The 23552-nt window shown below is 35.3% G+C and overlaps 1 protein-coding gene across 7 annotated transcripts in view; it reads left to right on the forward strand.

Annotated features, from left to right (window-relative positions):
* Positions 1–23552, forward strand: part of LOC148942127 (putative inorganic phosphate cotransporter) — a 200136-nt gene that overhangs the window by 91231 nt on the left and 85353 nt on the right. For 4 of the 7 annotated variants that reach the window (XR_016143194.1, XM_089103446.1, XM_089103448.1 and 1 more), the window contains 2 exons: positions 7350–7582; positions 9704–9853. Coding sequence is in view for 6 of the 7 variants with exons in the window: in XM_089103446.1 (XP_088959572.1) it covers positions 7350–7582; positions 9704–9853 (383 nt within the window). In the remaining variant the exon portion in view is untranslated. The remainder of the gene's footprint in view (positions 1–7349; positions 7583–9703; positions 9854–23552) is intronic. The other 3 variants (XM_089103447.1, XM_089103449.1, XM_089103451.1) reach the window with 1 other exon arrangement.

Consider the following 23552-nt stretch of genomic DNA (forward strand, 5'->3'; position numbering starts at 1 on the left):
TACGTTGAATCAGTAGGTGTTGTGATGCTACGAGGGACGTCGTGGATATCCACCGTGGATCAGTAGTTCAATTCCCAGTCACAAGACTTCTTCCATGCTGGAATTGTGACACTTGAGCATCGGTGGTCTAAGTGTTTTGAAGTTAGGGGAGACTATATTGAAAAGTAGTGATGGTTTTGTTTTTATGGAATAAAGTTTTGTATGCAGTTTTACGAACTTTTTGAACGCCCCTCGTAAGTAATATACAAGAGGACTCTGAAATTTTAGGGGGGATAGGATTAAGGCTGTCAGAGACATAGCGAAAAATGACCCCTATGCTGAGTGCCTAGTCAATTGTGAACTCGTTGAGTAAATTAAATTCGTACAACGATTCCGTGTTCTGAACCTGAGGGACAAGGAGATGGAATCTCAACTATCTCTCTTCAAATATAATGAAAAAAAAGATTGTTGACAGAACAATTGAGAACGCTTTCGTTGTTGCAAATTAATTGAAAATGCTATTCAGTTTGCATGGAAAGTATTTTAGTAGGTAAGGACTATCTTTTTAACATTAGCCGAGGTAAAAAGAAATTAGGAAGATCAGATTGGTGAAAACTGTTTTTATGTCTACGATAAATGAAGCTTAACCTGATCAACTGAAGGCACTAGCATGTGAAAACAGTTTTTATGGGTTGTGGAGGCAAATCATAGGCAGCGCAATCGCGCTGCCTAAGTAAAGAACGATGTTCGCACAATGCATTGTTATTTTTTTTTTCTTCTTCCATACCAGGGCACTTCGTTTCGAAGGAGTTGTCGTAGAAACTTCGAAAAGGGCAGATTCGACTGGAAATTAGAGTAGCTTGTTCCCTTTTTAATAGTCAAAAATGATTGGAAGCCAACTAACACCCCTTCCACGTCCACATTTCCTCAAACAGATCCAATCAAATTTTGAGATAGCTATTTTGTTCAGCGTAGTTGATTTCCAGATAGAAAATATGTTTTGAGGAGGACACTCCCCCACAACCCTCAAGGCAAGGGTTTTAAGTTATGCCCTGGGGGCATATAAGGTTTTTATAGAAAGTGTTGTCGTAGAAACTATGAAGGCTCAATTCGATTTGAAATTCAAAGGGCTAGTGCCCTTTTTAATAGTCAAAAGTGATTGGAGGGCAACTCACGTCTACCTTTTCTCCAAACACATCCAATACAAACAAATTCTTATATATATTGATGACCTGCGAAATGCTATCAATGGACTGTTTTTTGATTTAAAATGTTGTGATACTGGAGCATCAAAATCTATTTTGCCTTATTTTGCTGATGACATGCATCTAACTGTTGCTGCAAAAACCGGGGAAATGCTTATACGGAATCATCAGACTGGCATGTTTAACATTGTAAAATGGATGAGGGTTAACAGACTTCAGCTAAACCATGCAAAATCCCATTTTGTAATGTATGGGAGAAGTAGCAATTACTACCCTTGGATTGACAAAATACAGTTAGGTGAAAATATTCTGCCTCAGGAAGTTTCGGCGAAGTATCTAGGGGTGATTGTTGATGAGTGCCTTAACTTCAAAGAGCACATTTCATGTGTTAGTGGCAAGGTTGCAAGAAATGTTGGGATGATGAGGAAACTGAAGCACTTTTTTCCGAAAGATATAATGAGATTGCTTTATTTTTCTTTTGTTCACCTATACCTTCTATATGGTTGCCTTGTGTGGTCAAGCACGTTTTTAATTCACCTTCGTCCCCTTAGAAGTTTACAAAATAATGCCCTACGTGTTTTAACTGGAGATAATCGTAATATGTCTGTTAGACATAGATACAATCAAGTAAATATATTACCGATTGCTGGATTATTCTGTTTTTATAATGCTCTTTTTATGTTTAAATATACACACGCGTTATTACCTGAGTGTTTTAGGGAAATGTTTACAAGTGGTGTTAATTTTCATAACTTCTCGACTAGAACATCAACACTAGTTCAGCGACCTCAGGTTATTACAAAGCGATTCGTTTTTTCCGTAAGACATGTTGGCCCTCGGGTGTGGGAACCATTAACGCAGGCAATTTCAACAATTGATGAGCTAAATTAATTTCGCAGTAAATTAAAAGGGCAGTGTTTGTCTACATATGAGTTTTAATCCTTGCTGGGCGAATTTTCTCTCAAATGATTGTGACACTTTTTTTTGGGGAGGGCGACGAGGAGGTAGAATAGAATAAATGATTTTTAGTTTTGTGTTTTCGGTATCCAATTAGGTCGTGAAATTTTTAGAAATTAATTTATTTCGTTTATTTTTATTTATTTATTTTCTTATTATTATTTTTTGCCTCCTTTTTTTAGGGGGGGGGGGTCTAAGGATGGCTGGTAGTAATTGTGTGTGTAGGGTTTTGTAAAGGGTGATGTCTGTCCATACAAGTTTAATAAACTTCGGGCTTTGTTGTTAATGTGTTTAATTTTTTTTTATAAAATCTTTTTTCTCTCTCTCTCTCTCTCTCTCTCTAAAAAAAAAAAATAAATTAAGATATCCATTCTGTTCAACGTAGTTGAAAGTTCTGGAAATTTGGTCTCTAAGGATGACAACCCCCCCCCCAGGCCTCAGGGCAAAGATTGTAGGTTATGCCCTGGAGGCATATAAGGTTTTTATAGAACGTGTTATCATAGAAACTTCAGAAAGGGCTCATTCGATTAGAAATTGAAATGGCTAGTGTATTTTTTGATAGTCGAAAGTGATTGGAAGGCAACTAACACCCCTTCCACGCCAACCATTTCTCCAAATATATCCCATTAAAATTTTGAGATAGCAATTTTGTTCCACGCAGTTTAAAGTTCAGGAAATTATACCTTTGAGCAGTACACTCCCCCCACAGTCTTCAGGTCAAGAGTTTTAAGTTACGCCCTGGGGACGTATAAGGTTTTTATTGAAATCTTTGTCGTAGAAACTTGAAAAAGGGTTCCTTCGATTGGAAATTCAAAGGGCTAGTGCTATTTTTAATATTCAAAAGTGATTTGAGGGCAACTAATATCCCTCTCTCACCCACATTTTCCCCAAACACATACAATCAAAATTTTTAGATAGCCATTCTATTCAATGTAGTTTAAAGTTTTGGAAATTAGGTCTTTAAGGATGACAACCCCTCCCCCCCCCACCCACAGCCCTCAGGGCAAAGGTTGTAAGTTATGCCTTGGGGGCATATAAGGTTTTTATAGAAAGGGTTGTCATCCTTAAAAACTTTAAACTCAATTTCAAATTGAAAGGGCTAGTGCCTTTTTTAATACTCGAAAGTGATTGAAGGGCAACTAACCCCCCTCTCACGCCCACCATTCTCCCAAACACATCCAGTAAAAATTTTGAGGTGTGTGGGAACCATTAACGCAGGCAATTTCAACAATTGATGAGCTAAATGAATTTCGCAGTAAATTAAAAGGACAGTGTTTGTCTACATATGAGTTTTAATCCTTGCTGGGCGAATTTTCTCTCAAGTGATTGTGACACTTTTTTTTGGGAGGGCGACGAGGAGGTAGAATAGAATGAATGATTTTTAGTTTTGTGTTTTCGGTATCCAATTAGGTCGTGAAATTTTTAGAAATTAATTTATTTCGTTTATTTTTATTTATTTGTTTTCTTATTATTATTTTTTGCCCCCTTTTTTTTTGGGTGGGGGGGTCTAAGGCTGGCTGGTAGTAATTGTGTATGTAGGGTTTTGTAAAGGGTGATGTCTGCCCATACAAGTTTAATAAACTTCGGGTTTTGTTGTTAATATCTTTTATTTTTTTTAATAAAACCCTTTTTCTCTCTCTCTCTCTCTCTCTAAAAAAAAATAATTAAGATATCCATTCTGTTCAACGTAGTTTAAAGTTCTGGAAATTTGGTCTTTAAGGATGACAGCCCTCCCCCCCCCCAGCCCTCAGAGCAAAGATTGTAGGTTATGCCCTGGAGGCATATAAGGTTTTTATAGAACGTTTTATCATAGAAACTTCAGAAAGGGCTCATTCGATTGGAAATTGAAATGGCTAGTGTCCTTTTTGATAGTCGAAAGTGATTGGAAGGCAACTAACACCCCTTTCACGCCCACCATTTCTCTAAACACATACCATTAAAATTTTGAGATAGCAATTTTGTTCCACGCAGTTTAAAGTTCAGGAAATTATACCTTTGAGCACTACATTCCCCCCCACAGTCTTCAGGGCAAGGGTTATAATTTATTCTCCTGGGGCATATAAGGTTTTTATTGAAAGATCTATTCTAGAAACTTGAAAAGGAGTCCATTAGATTGGAAATTCAAAGGGCTAGTGCCCTTTTTAATAGTCGAAGTGATTTGAGGGCAACTAACCCCCCTCTCACGCACATCTTTTCCCCAAACACAGCCAATCAAAATTTTTAGATAGCCATTTTATTCAATGTAGTTGAAATTTTTGTAAATTTGGTCTTTAAGGATGACAACCCCTCCCCCCCCTCCCACAGCTCTCAGGGCAAGGGTTGTAAGTTATGCCTTGGGGGCATATAAGGTTTTTATAGAAAGCGATGTTGTAGAATGTTCAAAAAAAAACTCATTCAAAGTGAAATTGAAAGGGCTAGTGCCTTTTTTAATACTCGAAAGTGATTGAAGGGCAACTAACCCCCCTCTCACGCCCACCATTTTCCCAAACACATCCAGTAAAAATTTTGAGATATCCATTTCGTTCAACGTAGTCGAAAGTTCTAGAACTTAGGTCTTTTAGGATGATAACTCCCTCAGAGCCCTCAGTGCAAGGGTTGTAAGTTATGCCCTGGGGCATATAAGGTTTATATAGAAAGTTGTTGTAGAAATTTCTAAAAGGGCTCATTTGATTGGAAATTGATATTGCCCTTTTTAATAGTCGAACGTGAGTGGAGAACCCACCTCTCACACCCACTATTTCCCCAAAAATATTCAATCAAAGTTTAGAGATAGCCATTTTGTTCAACGTAGTTGAAAGTTCTGGAAATTATGTATTTAAGATGACGATTATGGCAATCATTTAAGATGAAATTATGATGACAAACCCCCCAGAGCCCCCAGGCAAAGGTTGTAAGTTATGACCTGGGGGCATATAAGGTTTTTATAGATAGAGTTGTCGTAAAAACTTCAAAAGGGGCTCATTCAATTAGAAATTGAGAGGACTAGTGCCCTTTTTAATAGTCAAAAGTGATGGGAGGGTAACTAACTCCCCTCTCACTCCCACCATTCCCCCAAACACATCCAATCAAAATTTTCACATGGCCATTTTGTTCAACGTAGTAGAAAGTTCTGGAAATTTGGTCTTTGAGGATGAAACCCCCCCCCCCCCGCCCAACCCTCAGGGCAAGGGTTGTAAGTTATGCCCAGGGGGCATATAAGGTTCTTATTGAATGGGTTGTCTTAGAAACTTCAAAAGGGCTCATTTGATTGGAAATTGTAAGAACTAGTGCCTTTTTTAATAGTTGAAAATTATAGAAGAGCGACTAATACCCCTCTCACGCCCACCATTTCCCCAAACACATCCAAACAAAACTTTGAGACAACCATTTTGTTTAACGTAGTTAAAAGTTCTGGAAATTAGTTCTTAGACGATGACAACCACCCTAACAGCTCTTAGGGTGAGGGTTTTTATTTATGCCCTGCGGGCATATAAGGTGTTTATAGAAAGCGTTGTCGTAGGAACTCTAAAAGGGCTCATTCGATTGGAAATTGAAAGGCCTAGTGCTCTTTTTAATAGTTGAAAGTGATTGGAAGGCTTGACATTTTTATAGTAAAGAGCGATGTGCGTATAATTTATTATTTTTAGTTGTTGTTTAGACCTGGGCATTTCGTATCGAAGCAGTTGTCGTAGGAACTTCGAAAAGGGCTCATTCGATTGAAAATTGAAAAGGGCTGATGGCCTTTTTAATAGTCGAAAGTGATTAGAGGGCAACTAATCCCTTCCCACCCCCACCCACCCATTTGCCCTTTATTTTTAAAAACTAAATGTTGCCTTAAGATTAAAACGAAATGCGCTTCCCAATGTTAATGCTAATTCCCAATAAGGCATCTCAAGAGTATCCCAAGAATGACTGAGGGTAATCTGTTCAAACTTTCGGGGCTACTTCTGCTCTTAAAATTTAACCTAATCAAAATAGCGTAAGTGTATCCAAGCTATCAAAGAAAGTAAACATATTTTTTTGCGAATGGTATCATGTTTTCCATTCCAGGTCAACTAGAGGAGGTATGAAACTAAATTAAACACTACTATTTGTGTCCAGATTTTTAAAAGGGTATATGTTGTTAAAAACTATGAAGTCTCAAAAAAAAACGAAAAGATTTAAAGCATTATTTTCTTTTTCTCCGTAAAGACAATGTCAATGTAAAACGAACAGAAATTAATTAAAATAACTTTCCACAAAATAAGTTTTTCAAAGAAAAGTAAAGAACTCCATTAAACAAAGAATGAGCAAAAATAAAATCAAATAATCTACCAAGCGTGATACTACCACATTTCAGCATCGATAAATAAATGAAACCCAAAACTAACAGAAATTACAATGAATAACCGAGTCAAACCTGAAACGAGAAGAAATTAACATAAGTTGGGCTCAAAACCCCTATGCCTTCCCAAGGCCAGAACATAATTTGCACCTTACGGAAAAAATACAAATGAATGTGCATTGTCAGTTTAATATATATATATATATATATATATATATATATATATATATATATATATATATATATATATATATATATATATATATATATATATATATATATATTTTATATATATATATATATATTATATATATATATATATATATATATATATATATATATATATATATATAGTGATATTTAGTAATCAAAATATTAATATTATTTGCTTTATTAAAGTTATAAAAGAAAAAACATTTATATTTTTTCAGTAAAGTGCAATTTATGTTCTGGCCTTGGGAAGGCATAGGGGTTTTGGGAAGGTATCTTAAATTATTCTTATCCTTAGCGATTTAATCTTCTTAACATCAATCTTCAAACCCTTTCTCGCACTCTGTACGTGAAAAACCTTCAAAAGTTCATTCATTTTACTAATATTTTCGTCTACGATGCCTAAATCCTCAGCATAATCTAAGTTCAGTTTACTTCTCCAATGCTTTTGCTGCATTCCTTTCGACACAGTCCAACAAACGATCCATACAAATGGGGATAGAACACAACCCTCCTTTACTCCTGATTGAATCTAAAAACAGCTACTAACCCCATTTCTGACCTTATCCGCAGCAATGTTATTTTCATGCATTGCTCTGATCACTGTAATGGTTTTCTCTGGTATATGATCTATAAAACTGAGGGCTAAAGAAGTATGTAAGAATTTCTATAGAAATAACCCCTAAGTAATATAGCTATTCTAGGAATGCAATTTGGAACAGTGGTGGCTTTGCCTCTTTCGGGATTACTCTGCGAAGTAAATATTGACAACGGATGGCCTCTTGTGTTTTACATTTTCGGAATTAGTGGGCTTATTTGGTTTGGATTTTGGCACACCAAGATTACTGACTCACCTGAACATCACCCGGCTATAAGTAATGATGAAAAGGAGTATATATTAGATCATATTGGTATGAAGACAAGAACGGTAACTGTTTTTACTTTAATTTGGCACTTTTTCCACACATACACACATACACCACACATACACACATACACCACACATACACACATACACCACATATACACACATACACCACACATACACACATACACCACACATACACACATACACCACACATACACACATACACCACACATACACACATACACCACACATACGCACATACACCACAAATATACACATACACACACACCTACACACATACACCAAACATACACACAGACACCACACATACACACATACACAAGACAAATACACATACACCACACATACACACATGCACCACACATACACACATACACCACACATACACCACACATACACACATACACCACACATACACACATACACCACACATACACACATACACCACACATGCACACATACACAACACATACACACATACACCACACATACACACATACACACATACACCACACATACACCACACATACACCACACATACGCACATACACCACACATACACACATACACACATAAATACACACATACACACACACACATACACACATACACACATACACCACACATATACACATACACCACACATACACACATATACCACACATACACACATACACATACACACATACACCACACATACATACACCACACATACACACACATACATACACCACACATACACACACATACATACACCACACATACACACACATACATACACACACATACACACACATACATACACCACACATACACACACATACATACACAACAAATACACACACATACATACACCACACATACACACACATACATACACACACATACACACACATACACACACCACACATACACACATACATACACCCAGGAGCGGATCCAGGATTTTTTTTCGGGGGAGGGGGTTACTAATTTTTGACTTTTTCGGGGGGGGGGTTACTAATTTTTTACTCAGTTTTTGACTAATTTTACTGATTTTTACCTAGGTTTTACTAATTTTCGACTTATTTTCGACTCGGTCAAAAATTTCGAGGGGGGGGGTTCAAACCGGGTACCACACATACACACATACACCACACATACATACACCACACATACACACACATACATACACCACACATACACACACATATATGTATGTATGTAAGTGTGTGTATGTGTGGTGTATGTAAGTGTGTGTATGTGTGGTATATGTGACATCGTATACAATGGGAAATATTTTTTTCATATGAAGATGTAGCTTTTGACAAAAACAGTATTATTTTTATTTAATCTTGTTTTTGTTACTTACAAAAAGTACCTAGATGTGGCAATTTTCTTTCAAATGAGTACTTAAACATCTCTATAGGATGTTTCAGTGGTAATTTTCTGATATTCGCTAATTCTCATGATAATTCTCTAAATGGGATTTTTGACTATGATGATTCCATAGACATAATTTCCCTTTTGATCCGGTACCATTTTCGTGGGGTTTCAGGTCTTTTTTTCAGTTTCCAGAAATTGTTATTTTACTACCAAATTTTATCAATACGATTAATTGAAATGATAGTCACCATTCCTGAGTCACGTTCAAATAGTGGTTCTTCCTCTCTTTATATTTTTTTGGAAACGTGTTTTTATATTTTGCTTACTATGGGCTGGGGTTTGTTCTTTACTAGGTTGGCGCAGAGGTGGCAATCACGATGTATTATGATTGGTATTCCGTTCGCTTGACGGAGACTGTCTCTCTTTCTCAATTCTTTACGCTAAAATTTAACATGAGCTTGAAAAAATGAGCTTGTTCATGAGCTACTTCAAGCGTTGAACCGTTGTCATAAAAGTTGGACTTCAGCGAATAGTTGTGGTTTAAGAACCTGACAGCAACCGTCATATTTAGGGTACATTTATGTTACTCATAAAGTTTTAATGTTGCCATTTACTTTCATCTAAAAACGAATTACCTTCAGGGTTTTGATTTTGTATTGACAAAGATTGTAAAATATGCTCTTCCATATGAAGGGAGGTTTGTGTATGGATTGCCAGTCCCCATAGATTTTCATTTGTAACAGTTTTTAGGTAATACTGATTGTGCAACTATTCTAATTATGATTTTTACTCCAGAAAGGTGGAACTCCATGGTATGCAATTTTTAGGTCATTACCTTTCTGGGCAATTTTTGTCGCACATTGTGGAAACAATTGGGGCTTTTACACTCTTCTGACGGAGCTACCCACATATATGAAATCTGTTCTGCATTTTGACATTAAATCAGTAAGTACTAATTATTTATATATATTCTATTGATCAAATAGTGGGGGGAAATATAACTTTTTATTTGTTTTGTTGTTGCACAAGCCATTGGCAAATTCACTTACCTGCCTTCCAATTTAAAGATTATATTTTTAATTTTGAAGAGCAGCTAGTATGACTGCTTGTATGAACCCTTCTCTATCCTAGCTAGAGTCCTTTAAACAGACTAGCCTTGTTTTCACTAATCAATGTTAAGAACAACCTTGAAATATTGCTATTTGTTATTTAACACAAAAGTGAGAAAGGAAGAGGGCTCTAGACTATTCTATACCAAACATTGATGCCGTCTAGCTGGTGCTACTCCTCAGAGAAGATACCTGGCCAGATATGTGACAAAGGTGTCTAGTGAGCTGCAAAACTACTCAATGTTGATTTCAATAACGGTCTAGAGGCGAGTTTTTTTTAGGTATGTTCAGATGCAGCAATGGTCTTTATTCTTGTGCCGCGAATCCTAATGTAAACGAAAATCTGTTTTTTCTGATTTTGAGCTATTGTAGCTAATGTGCTTCACTTTTTTTGGAAGGCTTGTGTGAAGCTATATTTATTTTTACGAAAGCAAAATTCTACGTAGCTGGAATTTTCAGTTTTTTTCTTTGGTACTTTCACTCAATTTTCAGTTGTTTTTTCTTTACTCTGTTTCTTTTTCTTTTTTTAATTTTAATGTCAAATATCTGTTACTTTAAATTGATCTGAAGGAAAAAAAGACAATTGTGTCAGAAAGGGCAATAGATAAGCCTATTTTTTGCATTTTATTCTAAACTAGCTTCTGTTTGCAGACCAATCCATCCTGAACTATTTTATAGTTGACAAAATAGGGTGAAGCCAAAAGAAACCACCCACTTTTGAAAAGTTGTAGGCTGGGCCAAAATAAGCTTGAAATATAAATTTACTTTAAAAAATTTACTTGAAATCCGAACTTTAATAATTTAAAACTAAGAAAGTTGAATTGTTTCATATCTTCTAAGCTGTCAGGGATTTTAGTAGTTTTAGTTCTACTTGAATCTTTTTAAAGTCCCTACCTTTGTTCTGTGATCACTTGCCTACCCTGTTGTTTGGTCTTACCTTTCGTTTCAACTTGTGATAAAGCGTCGTTTCACTGCTAATTTAGCTTCTAAATACCATAGATTATTCTACTTTTTTTCATAAGAAATAGCTTCGTTCAGACCGATTACATTGGCACCAACGCTTTGCAAAGTCTTCGAACCTTTGGTCATTGATAAAATCCAGGAAAAATACTGGACTGCCCCTTCCTAGTTTCGGTTCCAGAAGGGTCTTGGTTGCGGCCACACCATTTCTGCTTTGGCTTCATTCTTGATTGACGCTGATAAATCGAAGGAGTCCATTGTTATAGGTCTACATGACGTCCGTCGTGCCTACGACTCACTTCTCCATGACCAACTCATTCTGGATATGGGAAAGAGAGGTGTACAGAAGGACATCCTACTACCCATTAAAGACATGTACGACCACCTACAGGCTGAACTCCTACTTCCTGGCCATGGTCGAGCCCTCACTGAATATACACCACACATGATGCTGTCCCACCGAGGGAATCCTGTTGTCCCAGTAAAAAAGGGTGTTCGACAAGGACTAGTCACATCTCCTTGTGCCTTTAACATCTGTATTATTGAGCCACAGTCTACTATCGAGACAACATGCATAGCTCGTGGCTTATACGTTACAATGATAGCCTACGCCGATGACATTCTGAACCCAAGCAGCACAGTCGCAGGTACAGAGACCATCTTCTCCACACTACAATCAAATTACAGTCGCATTGGCCTTGAATTTAACCCACAGAAGTAGGAGATTCTTCTATTCAACTGGCGCCAGGAAAAGGTATCGTCTGTGAGGCTGGGAGAACTGTTTGTAGCCCATGTCCCGAAAATTATTCACCTTGGTTTACCAATTGGAAAGGATCTCAAAACTACCCGCTTCCTTCTTATTGATCATCTCCGTAAATGCCTGGCTTTTGCTTACAGTAGAGTAGTCTCATCTAAAATCCGTTTCGACCGTTTAATTCTGGCTCGACTTTAAAACGCAGTATCCCTTCCCCATTTTCTATATTTACGCCCCTTTTGGAGAATTTTTCCCGAGCCAGAGAAAAGAAAGCTCAGATCCACGTTTTTTAAGTATGCAAAGTTCTTGTTGCCCGCTGCAGACGAGAAATTCGCACCTTGTTAAAAAATTTAAATTGCGGACCGGACGGCAGCTATAATTGAACAAATTAAACGATACAACGAGAAAGTTTCTTCCCACCCTTGGTGTCGTTTGCTATGGCAGTGAATCGCTGTCCATTTATTTTTGTTCGCCCTAGTGCCTCGTCCTTTTTTTTTCTTTCGTTTATACTCCGTCTGTGTTTTCCTTTTGTTGTAGACGGGTTACAAATAAATAAAGACTTAATTAAAAATGAGGAAAGCCTCTCCTGCCTCAAATCCAGGAAGTGGGAGTTTATAATTTTATCGTCGGTTGCTTATTTAATTAAGTAAGTTGCAATTGTTTCAACATTGTAATTGTTGCAATTTTAAACTGAATGATGATTAAGTCTCTTTTAGTATGAGTCCAATTTATGTAACGCAGGTTATTCTCAATCTCGTTTTCAATTTTTCTCTGATAATATATTGCGTATATTACTAATAATTTAACTGTTTATTAATTATCCATTCTTTTAAGCATTTTGTTTTACGTAATGATGTAAAAAAATCCGTGATTGAATAGTTTCCTTTTTTCTGATTTTTATGCGTATCGGAGTAAATGAACCATTTGTTGAGGGTGATACGAATTCAAGACCAGCGGACGATAGTGTCGTTTAATTGTATTACCGTCTCTTGTCATATTTAGACTAGTTGATATGATTATCTGCAGTGCAGTGTATAATTGATTTTTTGTTTGAGTTTTTTCTTTTTTAGTGATAGTCCGTCTTTTGTACCTTTTTTTTTGACGGGTAATAAATAAATAAATAATAATTATAATAATAATAGCTTCGTATGGTTAATGGCATTGCTGTTTAATAGAATAACATATTGCTTTATATTTTATCAATTGAAATTGTCTCTTAACAGCGGACAAACTTATATTTAAACAAAAGCAAATATTTGCCGGATACGCAGAAAAATAAACTGACAATCTGTATTGATGTTTGAAACTGCCAAATTTTATAGCAATTTTAAAACCGGCATATTTGGAAAATTTTTATTTTAATTTTTATGTGTTATATTTCATAAAATAGCACCTTTTGAGCAGATAAATTGTTATTATTACTAATTTTGTGGTAAATTTCTGTTTGTTTTTACTTTTACTTCTCCATTCACTTTAGTTTCTGTTCGATTTAGATATCATTTCATCATTTACGCTAATTTTTGATCGAATAAAATTGTAAATCCACTCTTTATTGTAGATAGAATTTTTTTTGTTTAAATGTTTATCTTTTTTAAGTATGTTTGGAGGAATCATAAAATCATTTCGGATTCACAAATTGCAATATTAGCCCTGCGTTTGTAATTAAGAACCTCGGAAATTCTTCGAACCGATTTTGATGACCATCAAAACACTTTCAAAAATATTTAATTTAAGGTGTTTTTAGAGTTCCAAAAGTATGATTCGTTCCGTAATTAACACTTTATGGAACAGATATATTCAAATGGATCCACAGAATGTTGATGATCACTGACTACCATACAATAGAGAATACTTTTCTTGAGTGTGACTATCATGGTTATGTACTAATATCTGCGGCTTTAGGGTTTAGATGGGTATTCAGTTCAGGTATACATAGCCAGTTGTTGGTCAGTGCTTATGACCGTGGTCATGACAACTCTATTGTGGCACCTTTCCGTAATTCGTATGAGAAACTGAACGACACAAATAAAGGCTCCTATGCCATATGGAACAATGACTTCTAAGGTTGTTATGCCTTTAACAGCCTTATTCCTTTAACAACCCGAGAGAATTCGCCAGGTAGCATGGTCCAGAAGTAAGCAACATGTATGCAAATGCATCACTAATTTTATTCTACTCACTTACGTAATTTAAATATAGGGCAAGAGAATCCGAGGTGCTTTACGCTGAAGTTTTGCCTTCTCAATTTTCCACAGAATCACTAAACATGTTGGGGGGGGGGTCCCAGGAACATGGTGCTTCTGACACATAGACAATTATCCGCAGTCTATTGTGACTGAAGTTTTTAGAACGCCTTATATTTTTTTTTTCAAATGGGGTTCTTGAAGCAGAGGAGAAACTCTTATGAAGTTTACAAAATTTCAAGTGTTTTCCCTAAAATAAAAATCATTTTCTTCTTCTCCAGTGAGAAAGTATAAAAAGAAATGCAACAAAACTGTGCTATATTCAAAAGGCCATTCTTGGGGATCAATTAGTGTGAGTTTCCTGTAGGATACTGAATTATCTCAATGAGAACCAGGTGTTAAAATTTTGTTCTCTTCCAGATTTCCGGAAATCAATGCTTAAAAAGCAGATCTCATTACCTTAGCTTTTTACTCTTTTGTCTTTTCCTGGAATTTTTTTTACTTCGATAAAGTTTTTGAAAAATTTTTGAATAATTTTTGAAAAACTAGATTGATAAAATTGATATTTAGCATTTGCAGTTATGCTCTACGGGACTTTTGTCTGCTTCCAGCAGGACCAGGTGTTTTTCTGCCTCACCTGACATCTAGAATTCAGATGTTGTACGGGAATTTGTCATCATCCATTTGCAGAATAATTTATGGAGCTAGCACCTTGTCCGACCTCTGTGGGACAAGGAAAGTAGAAGTAACCCTATATCTCCGAACAGCACCCCATATATGGGCATAGAGTCATTAGTGAGAACACGTGGTTAATGGGGTCAATGACCTCTTTTTCCAAGGTCGATTTATTTGTTGTTGTTGTTGTAAGTGCATGCTCGAGGTGAATGTCAAGGTGTCCAGAAATAGGAAACAGCATTCGTTGTTGTTGTTGTTTTGAGAAAGTGGACGCGCTCAGCGAATGTCAAGGTGTCCAGAAATAGGAAACAGGATGTGATGTTGTTGTTGTTTTGGCCAAGTGCACGCTCTCAGCGAATGTCAAGGTGTCCAGAAATAGGAAACAGCATTTGATGTTGTTGTTGTTTTGGACATGTACATGCTCGAGGCGAATGTTAAGAGTTTCCAGAAATAGAAAACAGTTAGATCACGTGTTTCCTTCTCAGCCAATCAGCGAGTCAGATACATCCCCCTTCTCAGCCAATCAGGGACCTGCTTACATATAATTCTTCCCGTTACATAACAATTCGCCCTTGAGATGTCGTATATAACGGACATGCAATGTGATTAAATTATCAGAAAGTATTTTGAAACAGTGTAAACAACTAGAATTGATAATATTGATGAATTAGAAGCCTTGGGAACTAAAATTTACCATTTAAGTTCTGTTTTATTAAATTTTAAAATTCAATTATTTTCCTTGGAAATCCTCCATTATATTCAGCTAAAACGTCAATATTTTTCTTTACCCCAAACCCCCCCCCCCCCAAACCTTACGAAAATCATTATAATCAATGGAAAACATAAAATATATTCTTTTTACCCTAACCCCCTCCCACCATTGTTTTACAATCCCAAATTCTCGCAAAAAGAAATAAATATATATATATATATATATATATAGCGAATGTTATGATCCAGAAATAGTATTTGTTATTGTTGCTCGAGGCGAATGTCATGGTGTCCAGAAATAGTATTTGTTGTTGTTGCTCTCACCAAATGTTATGAGTTTCCCGGAAACAGTTAGATCACGTGTTTCCTTCTCAGCCAATCAGAGGGCTTGTTTACATAGTAGCGGCGGAGTGAATATAAAGAAAGGATTTTTGCTATAGTTTTATTAGTCTGTGAATAGAATTCAAGGAGTGAGAAGAAGAACAGTTTGACTTTACTCTTTTGGATATATATTTGTGATGGCGATGAGTGGAATGTTTACCATATTAGAAGTTGATAGTGAAGTTGATGATAATGGTACAAGAGCACCAAACATTGCGGTGGAAATTACGAAAGGATCACGTCTTTGTCTGGAATGGGATGCAGTATATGCAAGATATGTGATATCCTTGAGCAAATTTAAAATGGAGGATCAATTATGTTTTGCAGCTAAAGTTGATATAGCAAATGTGAATAGACTTCAATGTGCTTTAAGTGCATTGGTGAAACATATTGAAGACAATAAACAGTATCGCTAATTGTACATGCTCTATATTATTGTTGTTGTTGTTGTAATTATTCATTAAAATTGTTTCAAAATCGAAAATGTTCTCTTTCTTTTCTGGTTAGGGCTAACGAATCAGGGTCAGTCTAGAGTCAGCAGTCTGAGTGAAAGGACTGAAAAATGTATAAATTTGAGAAAGAGAGAATTAGATCAAATCTAGTGTTTATGGAAAAACATTTGATTTTGGATGATGATTTTCTCGAGTTATCTCTTAAACGCAGGATATTCTCTTGTCAGGGAACAGTTGACAATATAATGAGGAGTGATTCTCCTCCATTGGACTATTGTATGAAACTTTCGAAATGTGATTCAAATGCTTATTGTCAATTTATTGATATATTAATTGAAACAAAGCAGAATCATATTGTGGATATACTTTTGAAAACATTGCCAGTGGATTCCATGTAGATGCCCCCCCTATCATTCGAAAGAGGTAACGTCACAGAGCTACTCCTCTCCCCCCCATTTCCCTCTCATTGAATTTATCGAACGGAGAGGATCAGTTTCGTTTTAGCTGTGAGTGATTTGACATCGGTAACCGAAAAATGTTCTATATATGTCCATTGTGCGTGTACACTCTTGGCAGTTGGAATCAATGTGAGAATTGTACAATTATTGATGACTATATTGAAAAGTATAAATTATGTAATCCTTGTAAATTACATAGAGGCTATGCAGTACAAATTAAAGGATGTAATTCATGTCTTGAGGAGGTGTGTGACTCACATCCTAGAGGGCACCTATGCTCCAATTGTCACTATGATAAATGTGATCAGTGGGAGAATACTTACCCCGCTATGATTGGAAAGAATCCCAAACGTGATTTTAGTTTATTTCTACGAGATTGGTATCGTCGTGGATTTAAATTATTCTGGGAAGAGGAAGCTGGTCTACGATTCAACTGTTGGGGTAACAAGACAATCTGGTTTCTACGTCATCGTTGCGATGACACCACCTACTATGACTATAAACCAAGTGATTTTTATTTGGCAGTTACCGAATATGATTCACCATTTGAAAACATTGTATGTGATACTGCTTCAAATAGACAGATTGAAACTTGTGAATTTCATATTCTGAATGCAAATAGTATCATTGACTATACAAAGAGATATGACAAGAGTGAAGTTACATTGTACTGTAGAAAATGTGACCCTGACTTTGCAGTCAATCAAGATCAATATACAGTGAATCCAAATGATTTACCAGCATTAGTGGTTCACGACAGTTGCCTATACATCGAAGATGAAGAAATCTAAAGTGAAGATTTAAAGACATTTTTGTATATATATATATATATATATATATATATATATATATATATATATATATATATATATATATGCATTTTATTAATAAAAAAATTCACAAACATTTTTTAAGCCCTTTACTCTTAGGACACTGAAATCAATACTATATAGGTCTGAGTTCTGTTGCGAAAACACACAAAAGTTAGAAAAAATACAAAATATTCCTTTATTACCTCTGCAATACGGGTAAAAATGAAGAATTCATACATATTATCTACGATCGATTGTTGAGTGTTTTAAATATGAACCCTTCTATTGCAAAAACACACAAAAGTTAGAAAAAATACAAAATATTCCTTTAGATCTTCTGAAATGCGCCTAACAATTAAAAATTAAGACGCAATTAAAACTGACTCCGGGTAACTGTTTTAAATATGAGTCATTCTGTTGCGAAAACACACAAAAGTTAGAAAAAATACAAAATATTCCTTTATTACCTCTGCAATACAGGTAAAAATGAAGAATTCATACACATTTTCAACTAGCTAAGGGTGAGTGTTTTAAATATGAGCCATTCTGTAGCGAAAACACACAAAAGTTAGAAAAAATGCTAAGGGTAAGTGTTTTAAATATGAGCCATTCTGTTGCAAAAACAAACAAAAGTTAGAAAAAAATACAAAATATTCCTTTATTACCTCTGCAAAACGGCTAAAATTGAATAATTCATACACTTTTTCAAATAGCTAAGGGTAAATGAATTAAATATGAAAAATTCTGTATAGTCAACACACAAAAGTTTGATTAAATGCAATAGATTCCAGCTTGAACTCTGCATTACGGCTAAAAATTAAGGATTAATAAACATTTTCATATAGATAAAGGTTAAATGGTGGATATATTAGCAATGATATAGCTTGAACACGCAAAATTTAGAAAAATACAAAATATTCATTTATTACCTCTGCAATACGTATAAAAATTAATAATTCATAAACATTTTCAACTAGCTAAGGTTTAGTGTTTTAAATATGAGACATTTAGTTGCGAAAACACACAAAAGTTAGAAAAAATACAAAATATTCCTTTATTACCTCTGCAATACGGGTAAAAATGAAGAATTCATACACATTTTCAACAAGCTAAGGGTAAGTGTTTTAAATATGAGCCATTCTATTGCGAAAAAAAACAAAAGTTAGAAAAAATGCCAAAATGTACCTTTATTACACATGCAAAACGGCTAAAAATGAAGAATTCATACACATTTTCTACTAGCTAAGGGTAAGTGTTTTAAATAAGAGCCATTGTTTTTCTAAAAAACAAACTCTTTATAAAAAATACAAAATCGTGCTTTATTACCTCTGTAATACGGGTATAAATGAAGTATTCATACAGATTTTCAACTAGATAAGGTTAAGTGTTTTAAATATGAGCCATTCTATTTCGAAAACACAAAAGATATAAAAAATAAATAATTTTAAGTTATTAACTCTGCATAAATGGTATAATTGAAGAATTAATAAAGATTTTCAACTAGATAAGGGTAAGTGTTTTAAATATGAGCAATTTTGTTGCTAAAAAAAAAAAATGTTAGAAAAAATAAAAAAAGGTCCTTTATTACCTCTGAAATTCTAGTAATAATGTATAATTCATACACATTTTCAACTAGCTAAGGGTTTGTGTTTTAAATATGAGCCATTCTATTGCGAAAACACACAAAAGTTAGAAAAAATGCAAAATGTTCCTTTATTACATCTGCAATACTTCTAAAAATGAAGAATTCATAAACATTTTAAACTAGCTAAGCGTAAGTGATTAAAATATGAGCAATTCTGTTGCTAAAACACACAAAACTAAGAAAAAATACAAAATATTCCTTTATTACCTCTGCAATACGGGTAAAAATGAAGAATTCATACACATTTTCAACTAGCCAAGGGTAAGTGTTTTAAATATGAGCCATTCTGTTGCGAAAACACACAAAAGTTAGAAAAAATACAAAATATTCCTTTATTACCTCTGCAAAACGGCTAAAAATGAAGAATTCATACACATTTTCAACTAGCTAAGGGTAAGTGTTTTAAATATGAGCCATTCTGTTGCGAAAACACACAAAAGTTAGAAAAAATACAAAATATTCCTTTATTTCCTCTGCAAAACGGGTAAAAATGAAGAATTAATACACATTTTCAACTAGCTAAGGGTGAGTGTTTTAAATATGAGCCATTCTCTTGCGAAAACACAAAAAAGTTAGAAAAAATACAAAATATTCCTTTATTACCTCTTCAATACGGCTAAAAATGAATAATTCATATACAGTTTCAACTAGCTAAGGGTAAGTGTTTTAAATTTGAGCCATTCTGTTGCTAAAACACACAAAAGTTGGAAAAAATACAAAATATTCCTTTATTACCTCTGCAAAACGGCTAAAAATGAAGAATTCATACACATTTTCAACTAGCTAAGGGTAAGTGTTTTAAATATGAGCCATTCTGTTGCGAAAACACACAAAAGTTAGAAAAAATACAAAATATTCCTTAATTACATCTGCAAAAAGGCTAAAAATGAAGAATTAATACACATTTTCAGAACCAAGTCCTGACCCCCCTAATTGAAGGATATGAATTAGAACCATGGGAACGTAATTTCGTCGTATTTTGCTTATTTTCGTTAGAAAAAACACTGAAAAACCATATTAAGAGCTATATTTATGAGTCTTTCACTGAAAATTCCTTTTTTCATATCAAGTCCTGACCCCCCTAATTGAAGGATATGAATTAGAACCATGGGAACGTAATTTCATCGTATTTTGCATTTCCCACAAGAGGACACTTTTCGAGTAAAAGTAAAGAGCTACCAGACTAAACCAAAGATATGATGAAATAATAACGAATAATTGTTCAAACTTAAATTTTCTGTATTACGGGAATAGTTTATTTTCGAACCATTATATCTACCAAAGGTTCAATACCTGAGTTAAACTAAGAGGTTTCAATTTCAGGAAAAAATTGTTTATATTTTGCTTATTTTCGTTGGAAAACACACTGAAAAGACATATTATTGAACTCACATCAAACATTGCTGGGCTTGCATTTGAAGAACCTTCCATTAATTTCTATCTTGTCCTCTATTTCAGCATATTTTGACTTTTAAAGCTTTTCAAAGCTCTTAAATATACTAACCTAACGGTTATTTATTTACGAAATCGTGCAAACTGTTGATTTAGAACAATAATTACCTTTCTATATATCAATTAACACTCACTAGAATTGCCACTTTTCACTCGCGGAGAATGGTTTCAAAACAATACTTCTTACATCGCATAGACTAATTGTGTCAAACGAGACATCTTCAATGCAGATTAATTAATTGTTACGTTCGATTTTGTTTTTGACATCTGAGAGCATCAATGTGAAGTGTGAATTTATTTAATAATGTCAATAATTTATCAAATATATGTTCTGACACCTCATGTGTAATCAGAAATAATATAGAAGAAAAATTAATAAAATATATTTTGAAATATGCCCCAAAATCATAGCTATTACAACTTAAATGACGCGATGGGAGGGGAATCAGGTTTAAGAATATCCTGGATATATCATTTTATATTTTCTAAGTACTCACAGAAGGACTCGTCACAGAAACATTGAAAAGGACTCATTTGATTGGGAATTAAAGTGACTAGCACTCAATTCACAGGATGGGGCGTGAAAATTTCTAGGAACGTATTTTCAACATATTTAAATATTTACCTACGTACGCATCACTTAGGTTAGATTAAAATAGGTTAGAGACATACACAAAGTTAGGTGTATGGTTAGGCTAGGTTGGATTATGTTGGGTTAGGTTAATTTAGGTTAGACTAGCTTAGCCTACGTACGAGAAAGAAAAGTTCTTAGGTGTGGAGCTCCCCCACCACCTCAACCATCGCTCTTGAAATCCCTTGAATTAGGTTAGAGACATACAAAAAGTTAGTTGTATGGTTAGGTTTGGTTAGATTATGTTAGTTTATGTTAATTTAGGTTAGACTAGCTTAGCCTACGTAGCCCCCCTCTCCCCACCGCCTCAACCATCGCTCTTGAAATCCCTTGAATTAGGTTAGAGACAGACAAAAAGTTAGGTGTATGGTTAGGTTAGGTTAGATTATGTTAGGTTAGGTTAATTAACGGCAGCCTCTTTTGTTAAGGTTTTTTATTTCGGGGGGCCCCGCCCCCCCTCAACAAAAAGTTAGGTGTATGGTTAGGTTAGGTTAGATTATGTTAGGTTAGGTTAATTTAGGTTAGACTAGCTTAGCCTACGTACGCTCCCCCACCCCCGGGGGCCACGGGGACTGAAAGCCTACCACGGGTGGGACCCCCACCACCAAGGTTAGGTTACCTAACATTTCAAGGTGACCCCCCAACCCCGGGGCACGGGACCGAACGCCTGACCCGGGTAGGACCCTCACCACCCAGGTCAGGTTAGGTTAGATTAAGTTACCTAACATTTCTAGGTTAACTTACATCTGGTTAAGTGGCGCGCCACTTTACCTGATGTAAGTTAACCTAGAAATGTTATGTAACTTAACCTAATCTAATCTAACCTGACCTTGGTGGTGTGGGTCCTACCCGTGTCAGGCTTTCGGCCGCGTGGCCCCGGGGTTGGGGGGTTGGGTCACCTTGAAATGTTAGGTAACCTAACCTTGGTGGTGGGGGTCCCACGCGTGGTAGGCTTTCAGTCCTCGTGGCCCCCGGGTGTGGGGGGGGCCGTACGTAGGCTAAGCTAGTCTAACCTAAATTAACCTAACCTAACATAATCTAACCTAACCTAACCATACACCTAACTTTTTGTTGAGGGGGCGGGGCCCCCCGAAATAAAAAACCTTAACAAAAGAGGCTGCCGTTAATTAACCTAACCTACCATAATCTAACCTAACCTAACCATACACCTAACTTTTTGTCTGTCTCTAACCTAATTCACGGTATTTCAAGAGCGTTGGTTGTGGTGGAGGGGGAGGGGGGGCTACGTAGGCTAATCTAGTCTAACCTAAATAAACCTAACCTAACATAATCTAACCTAACCTAACCATACACCTAACTTTTTGTCTGTCTCTAACCTAATTCAAGGGATTTCAAGAGCGATGGTTGAGGCGGTGGGGGAGCTCCACACCTAAGAACTTTTCTTTCTCGTATGTAGGTAAAGCTAGTCTATCCTAAATTAACCTAACCTAACATAATCTAACCTAGCCTAACCATACACCTAACTTTTTCTCTGTCTCTAACCTAATCTAATCTAACCTAAGTGATGCATACGTAGGTAAATATTTAAATATGTTGAAAATACATTCCTATAAATTTTCACGCCCCCTCCTGTGAATTGAGTGCTAGTCACTTTAATTCCCAATCAAATTAGTCCTTTTCGATGTTTCTGTGACGAGTCCTTCTGTGAGTACTTAGAAAATACAAAATGATATATCCAGGATATTCTTAAACCTGATTCCCCCTCCCTCGCGTCATTTAAGTTGTAATAGCTCTGATTTTGGGGCATATTTCAAAATATCTTTTATCAATTTTTCTTCTTTTTTCTTTCTGATTACACAAGAAGTGTGAAATCATAGAGTTGATCAATTTTTGATAGCTTTACAGAAGTTCTCACTTCCCATTGTTGCTCTCTTATGTCCAAAACAAAATCGAATGTAACAATTAATTAATCTGCGTTAAAGATGTTTCGTTTGACACAATTAGCCTATGCGATGTAAGAAGTATTGTTTTGAAACCATTCTCCGTGAGTGAAAAGTGGCAATTCTAGTGAGTGTTAATTGATATATAGAAAAGTAATTATTGTTCTAAATCAACAGTTTGCACGATGTCGTAAATAAATAACCGTTAGGTTAGTATATTTAAGAGCTTTGAAAAGCTTTAAAAGTCAGTATATGCTGAAATAGAGGACAAGATAGAAAATAATTGGAAGGTTCTTCAAATGCAAGCCCGTCAATGTTTGATGTGAGTTCAATAATATGTCTTTTCAGTGTGTTTTCCAACGAAAATAAGCAAAATATGACAATTTTTTCCTGAAATTGAAAGCTCTTAGTTTAACTCGGGTATTGAACCTTTGGTAGATATAATGGTTCAAAAATAACTATTCTCGTAATACAGGAAATTTAAGTTTGAACAATTATTCGTTATTAGTACATCATATCT

The sequence above is a fragment of the Artemia sp. Qi Xiang Cuo genome, chromosome 17 (genome assembly GCF_049724085.1).
Source record: "Artemia sp. Qi Xiang Cuo chromosome 17, ASM4972408v1, whole genome shotgun sequence".
Taxonomy (NCBI): domain Eukaryota; kingdom Metazoa; phylum Arthropoda; class Branchiopoda; order Anostraca; family Artemiidae; genus Artemia; species Artemia sp. Qi Xiang Cuo.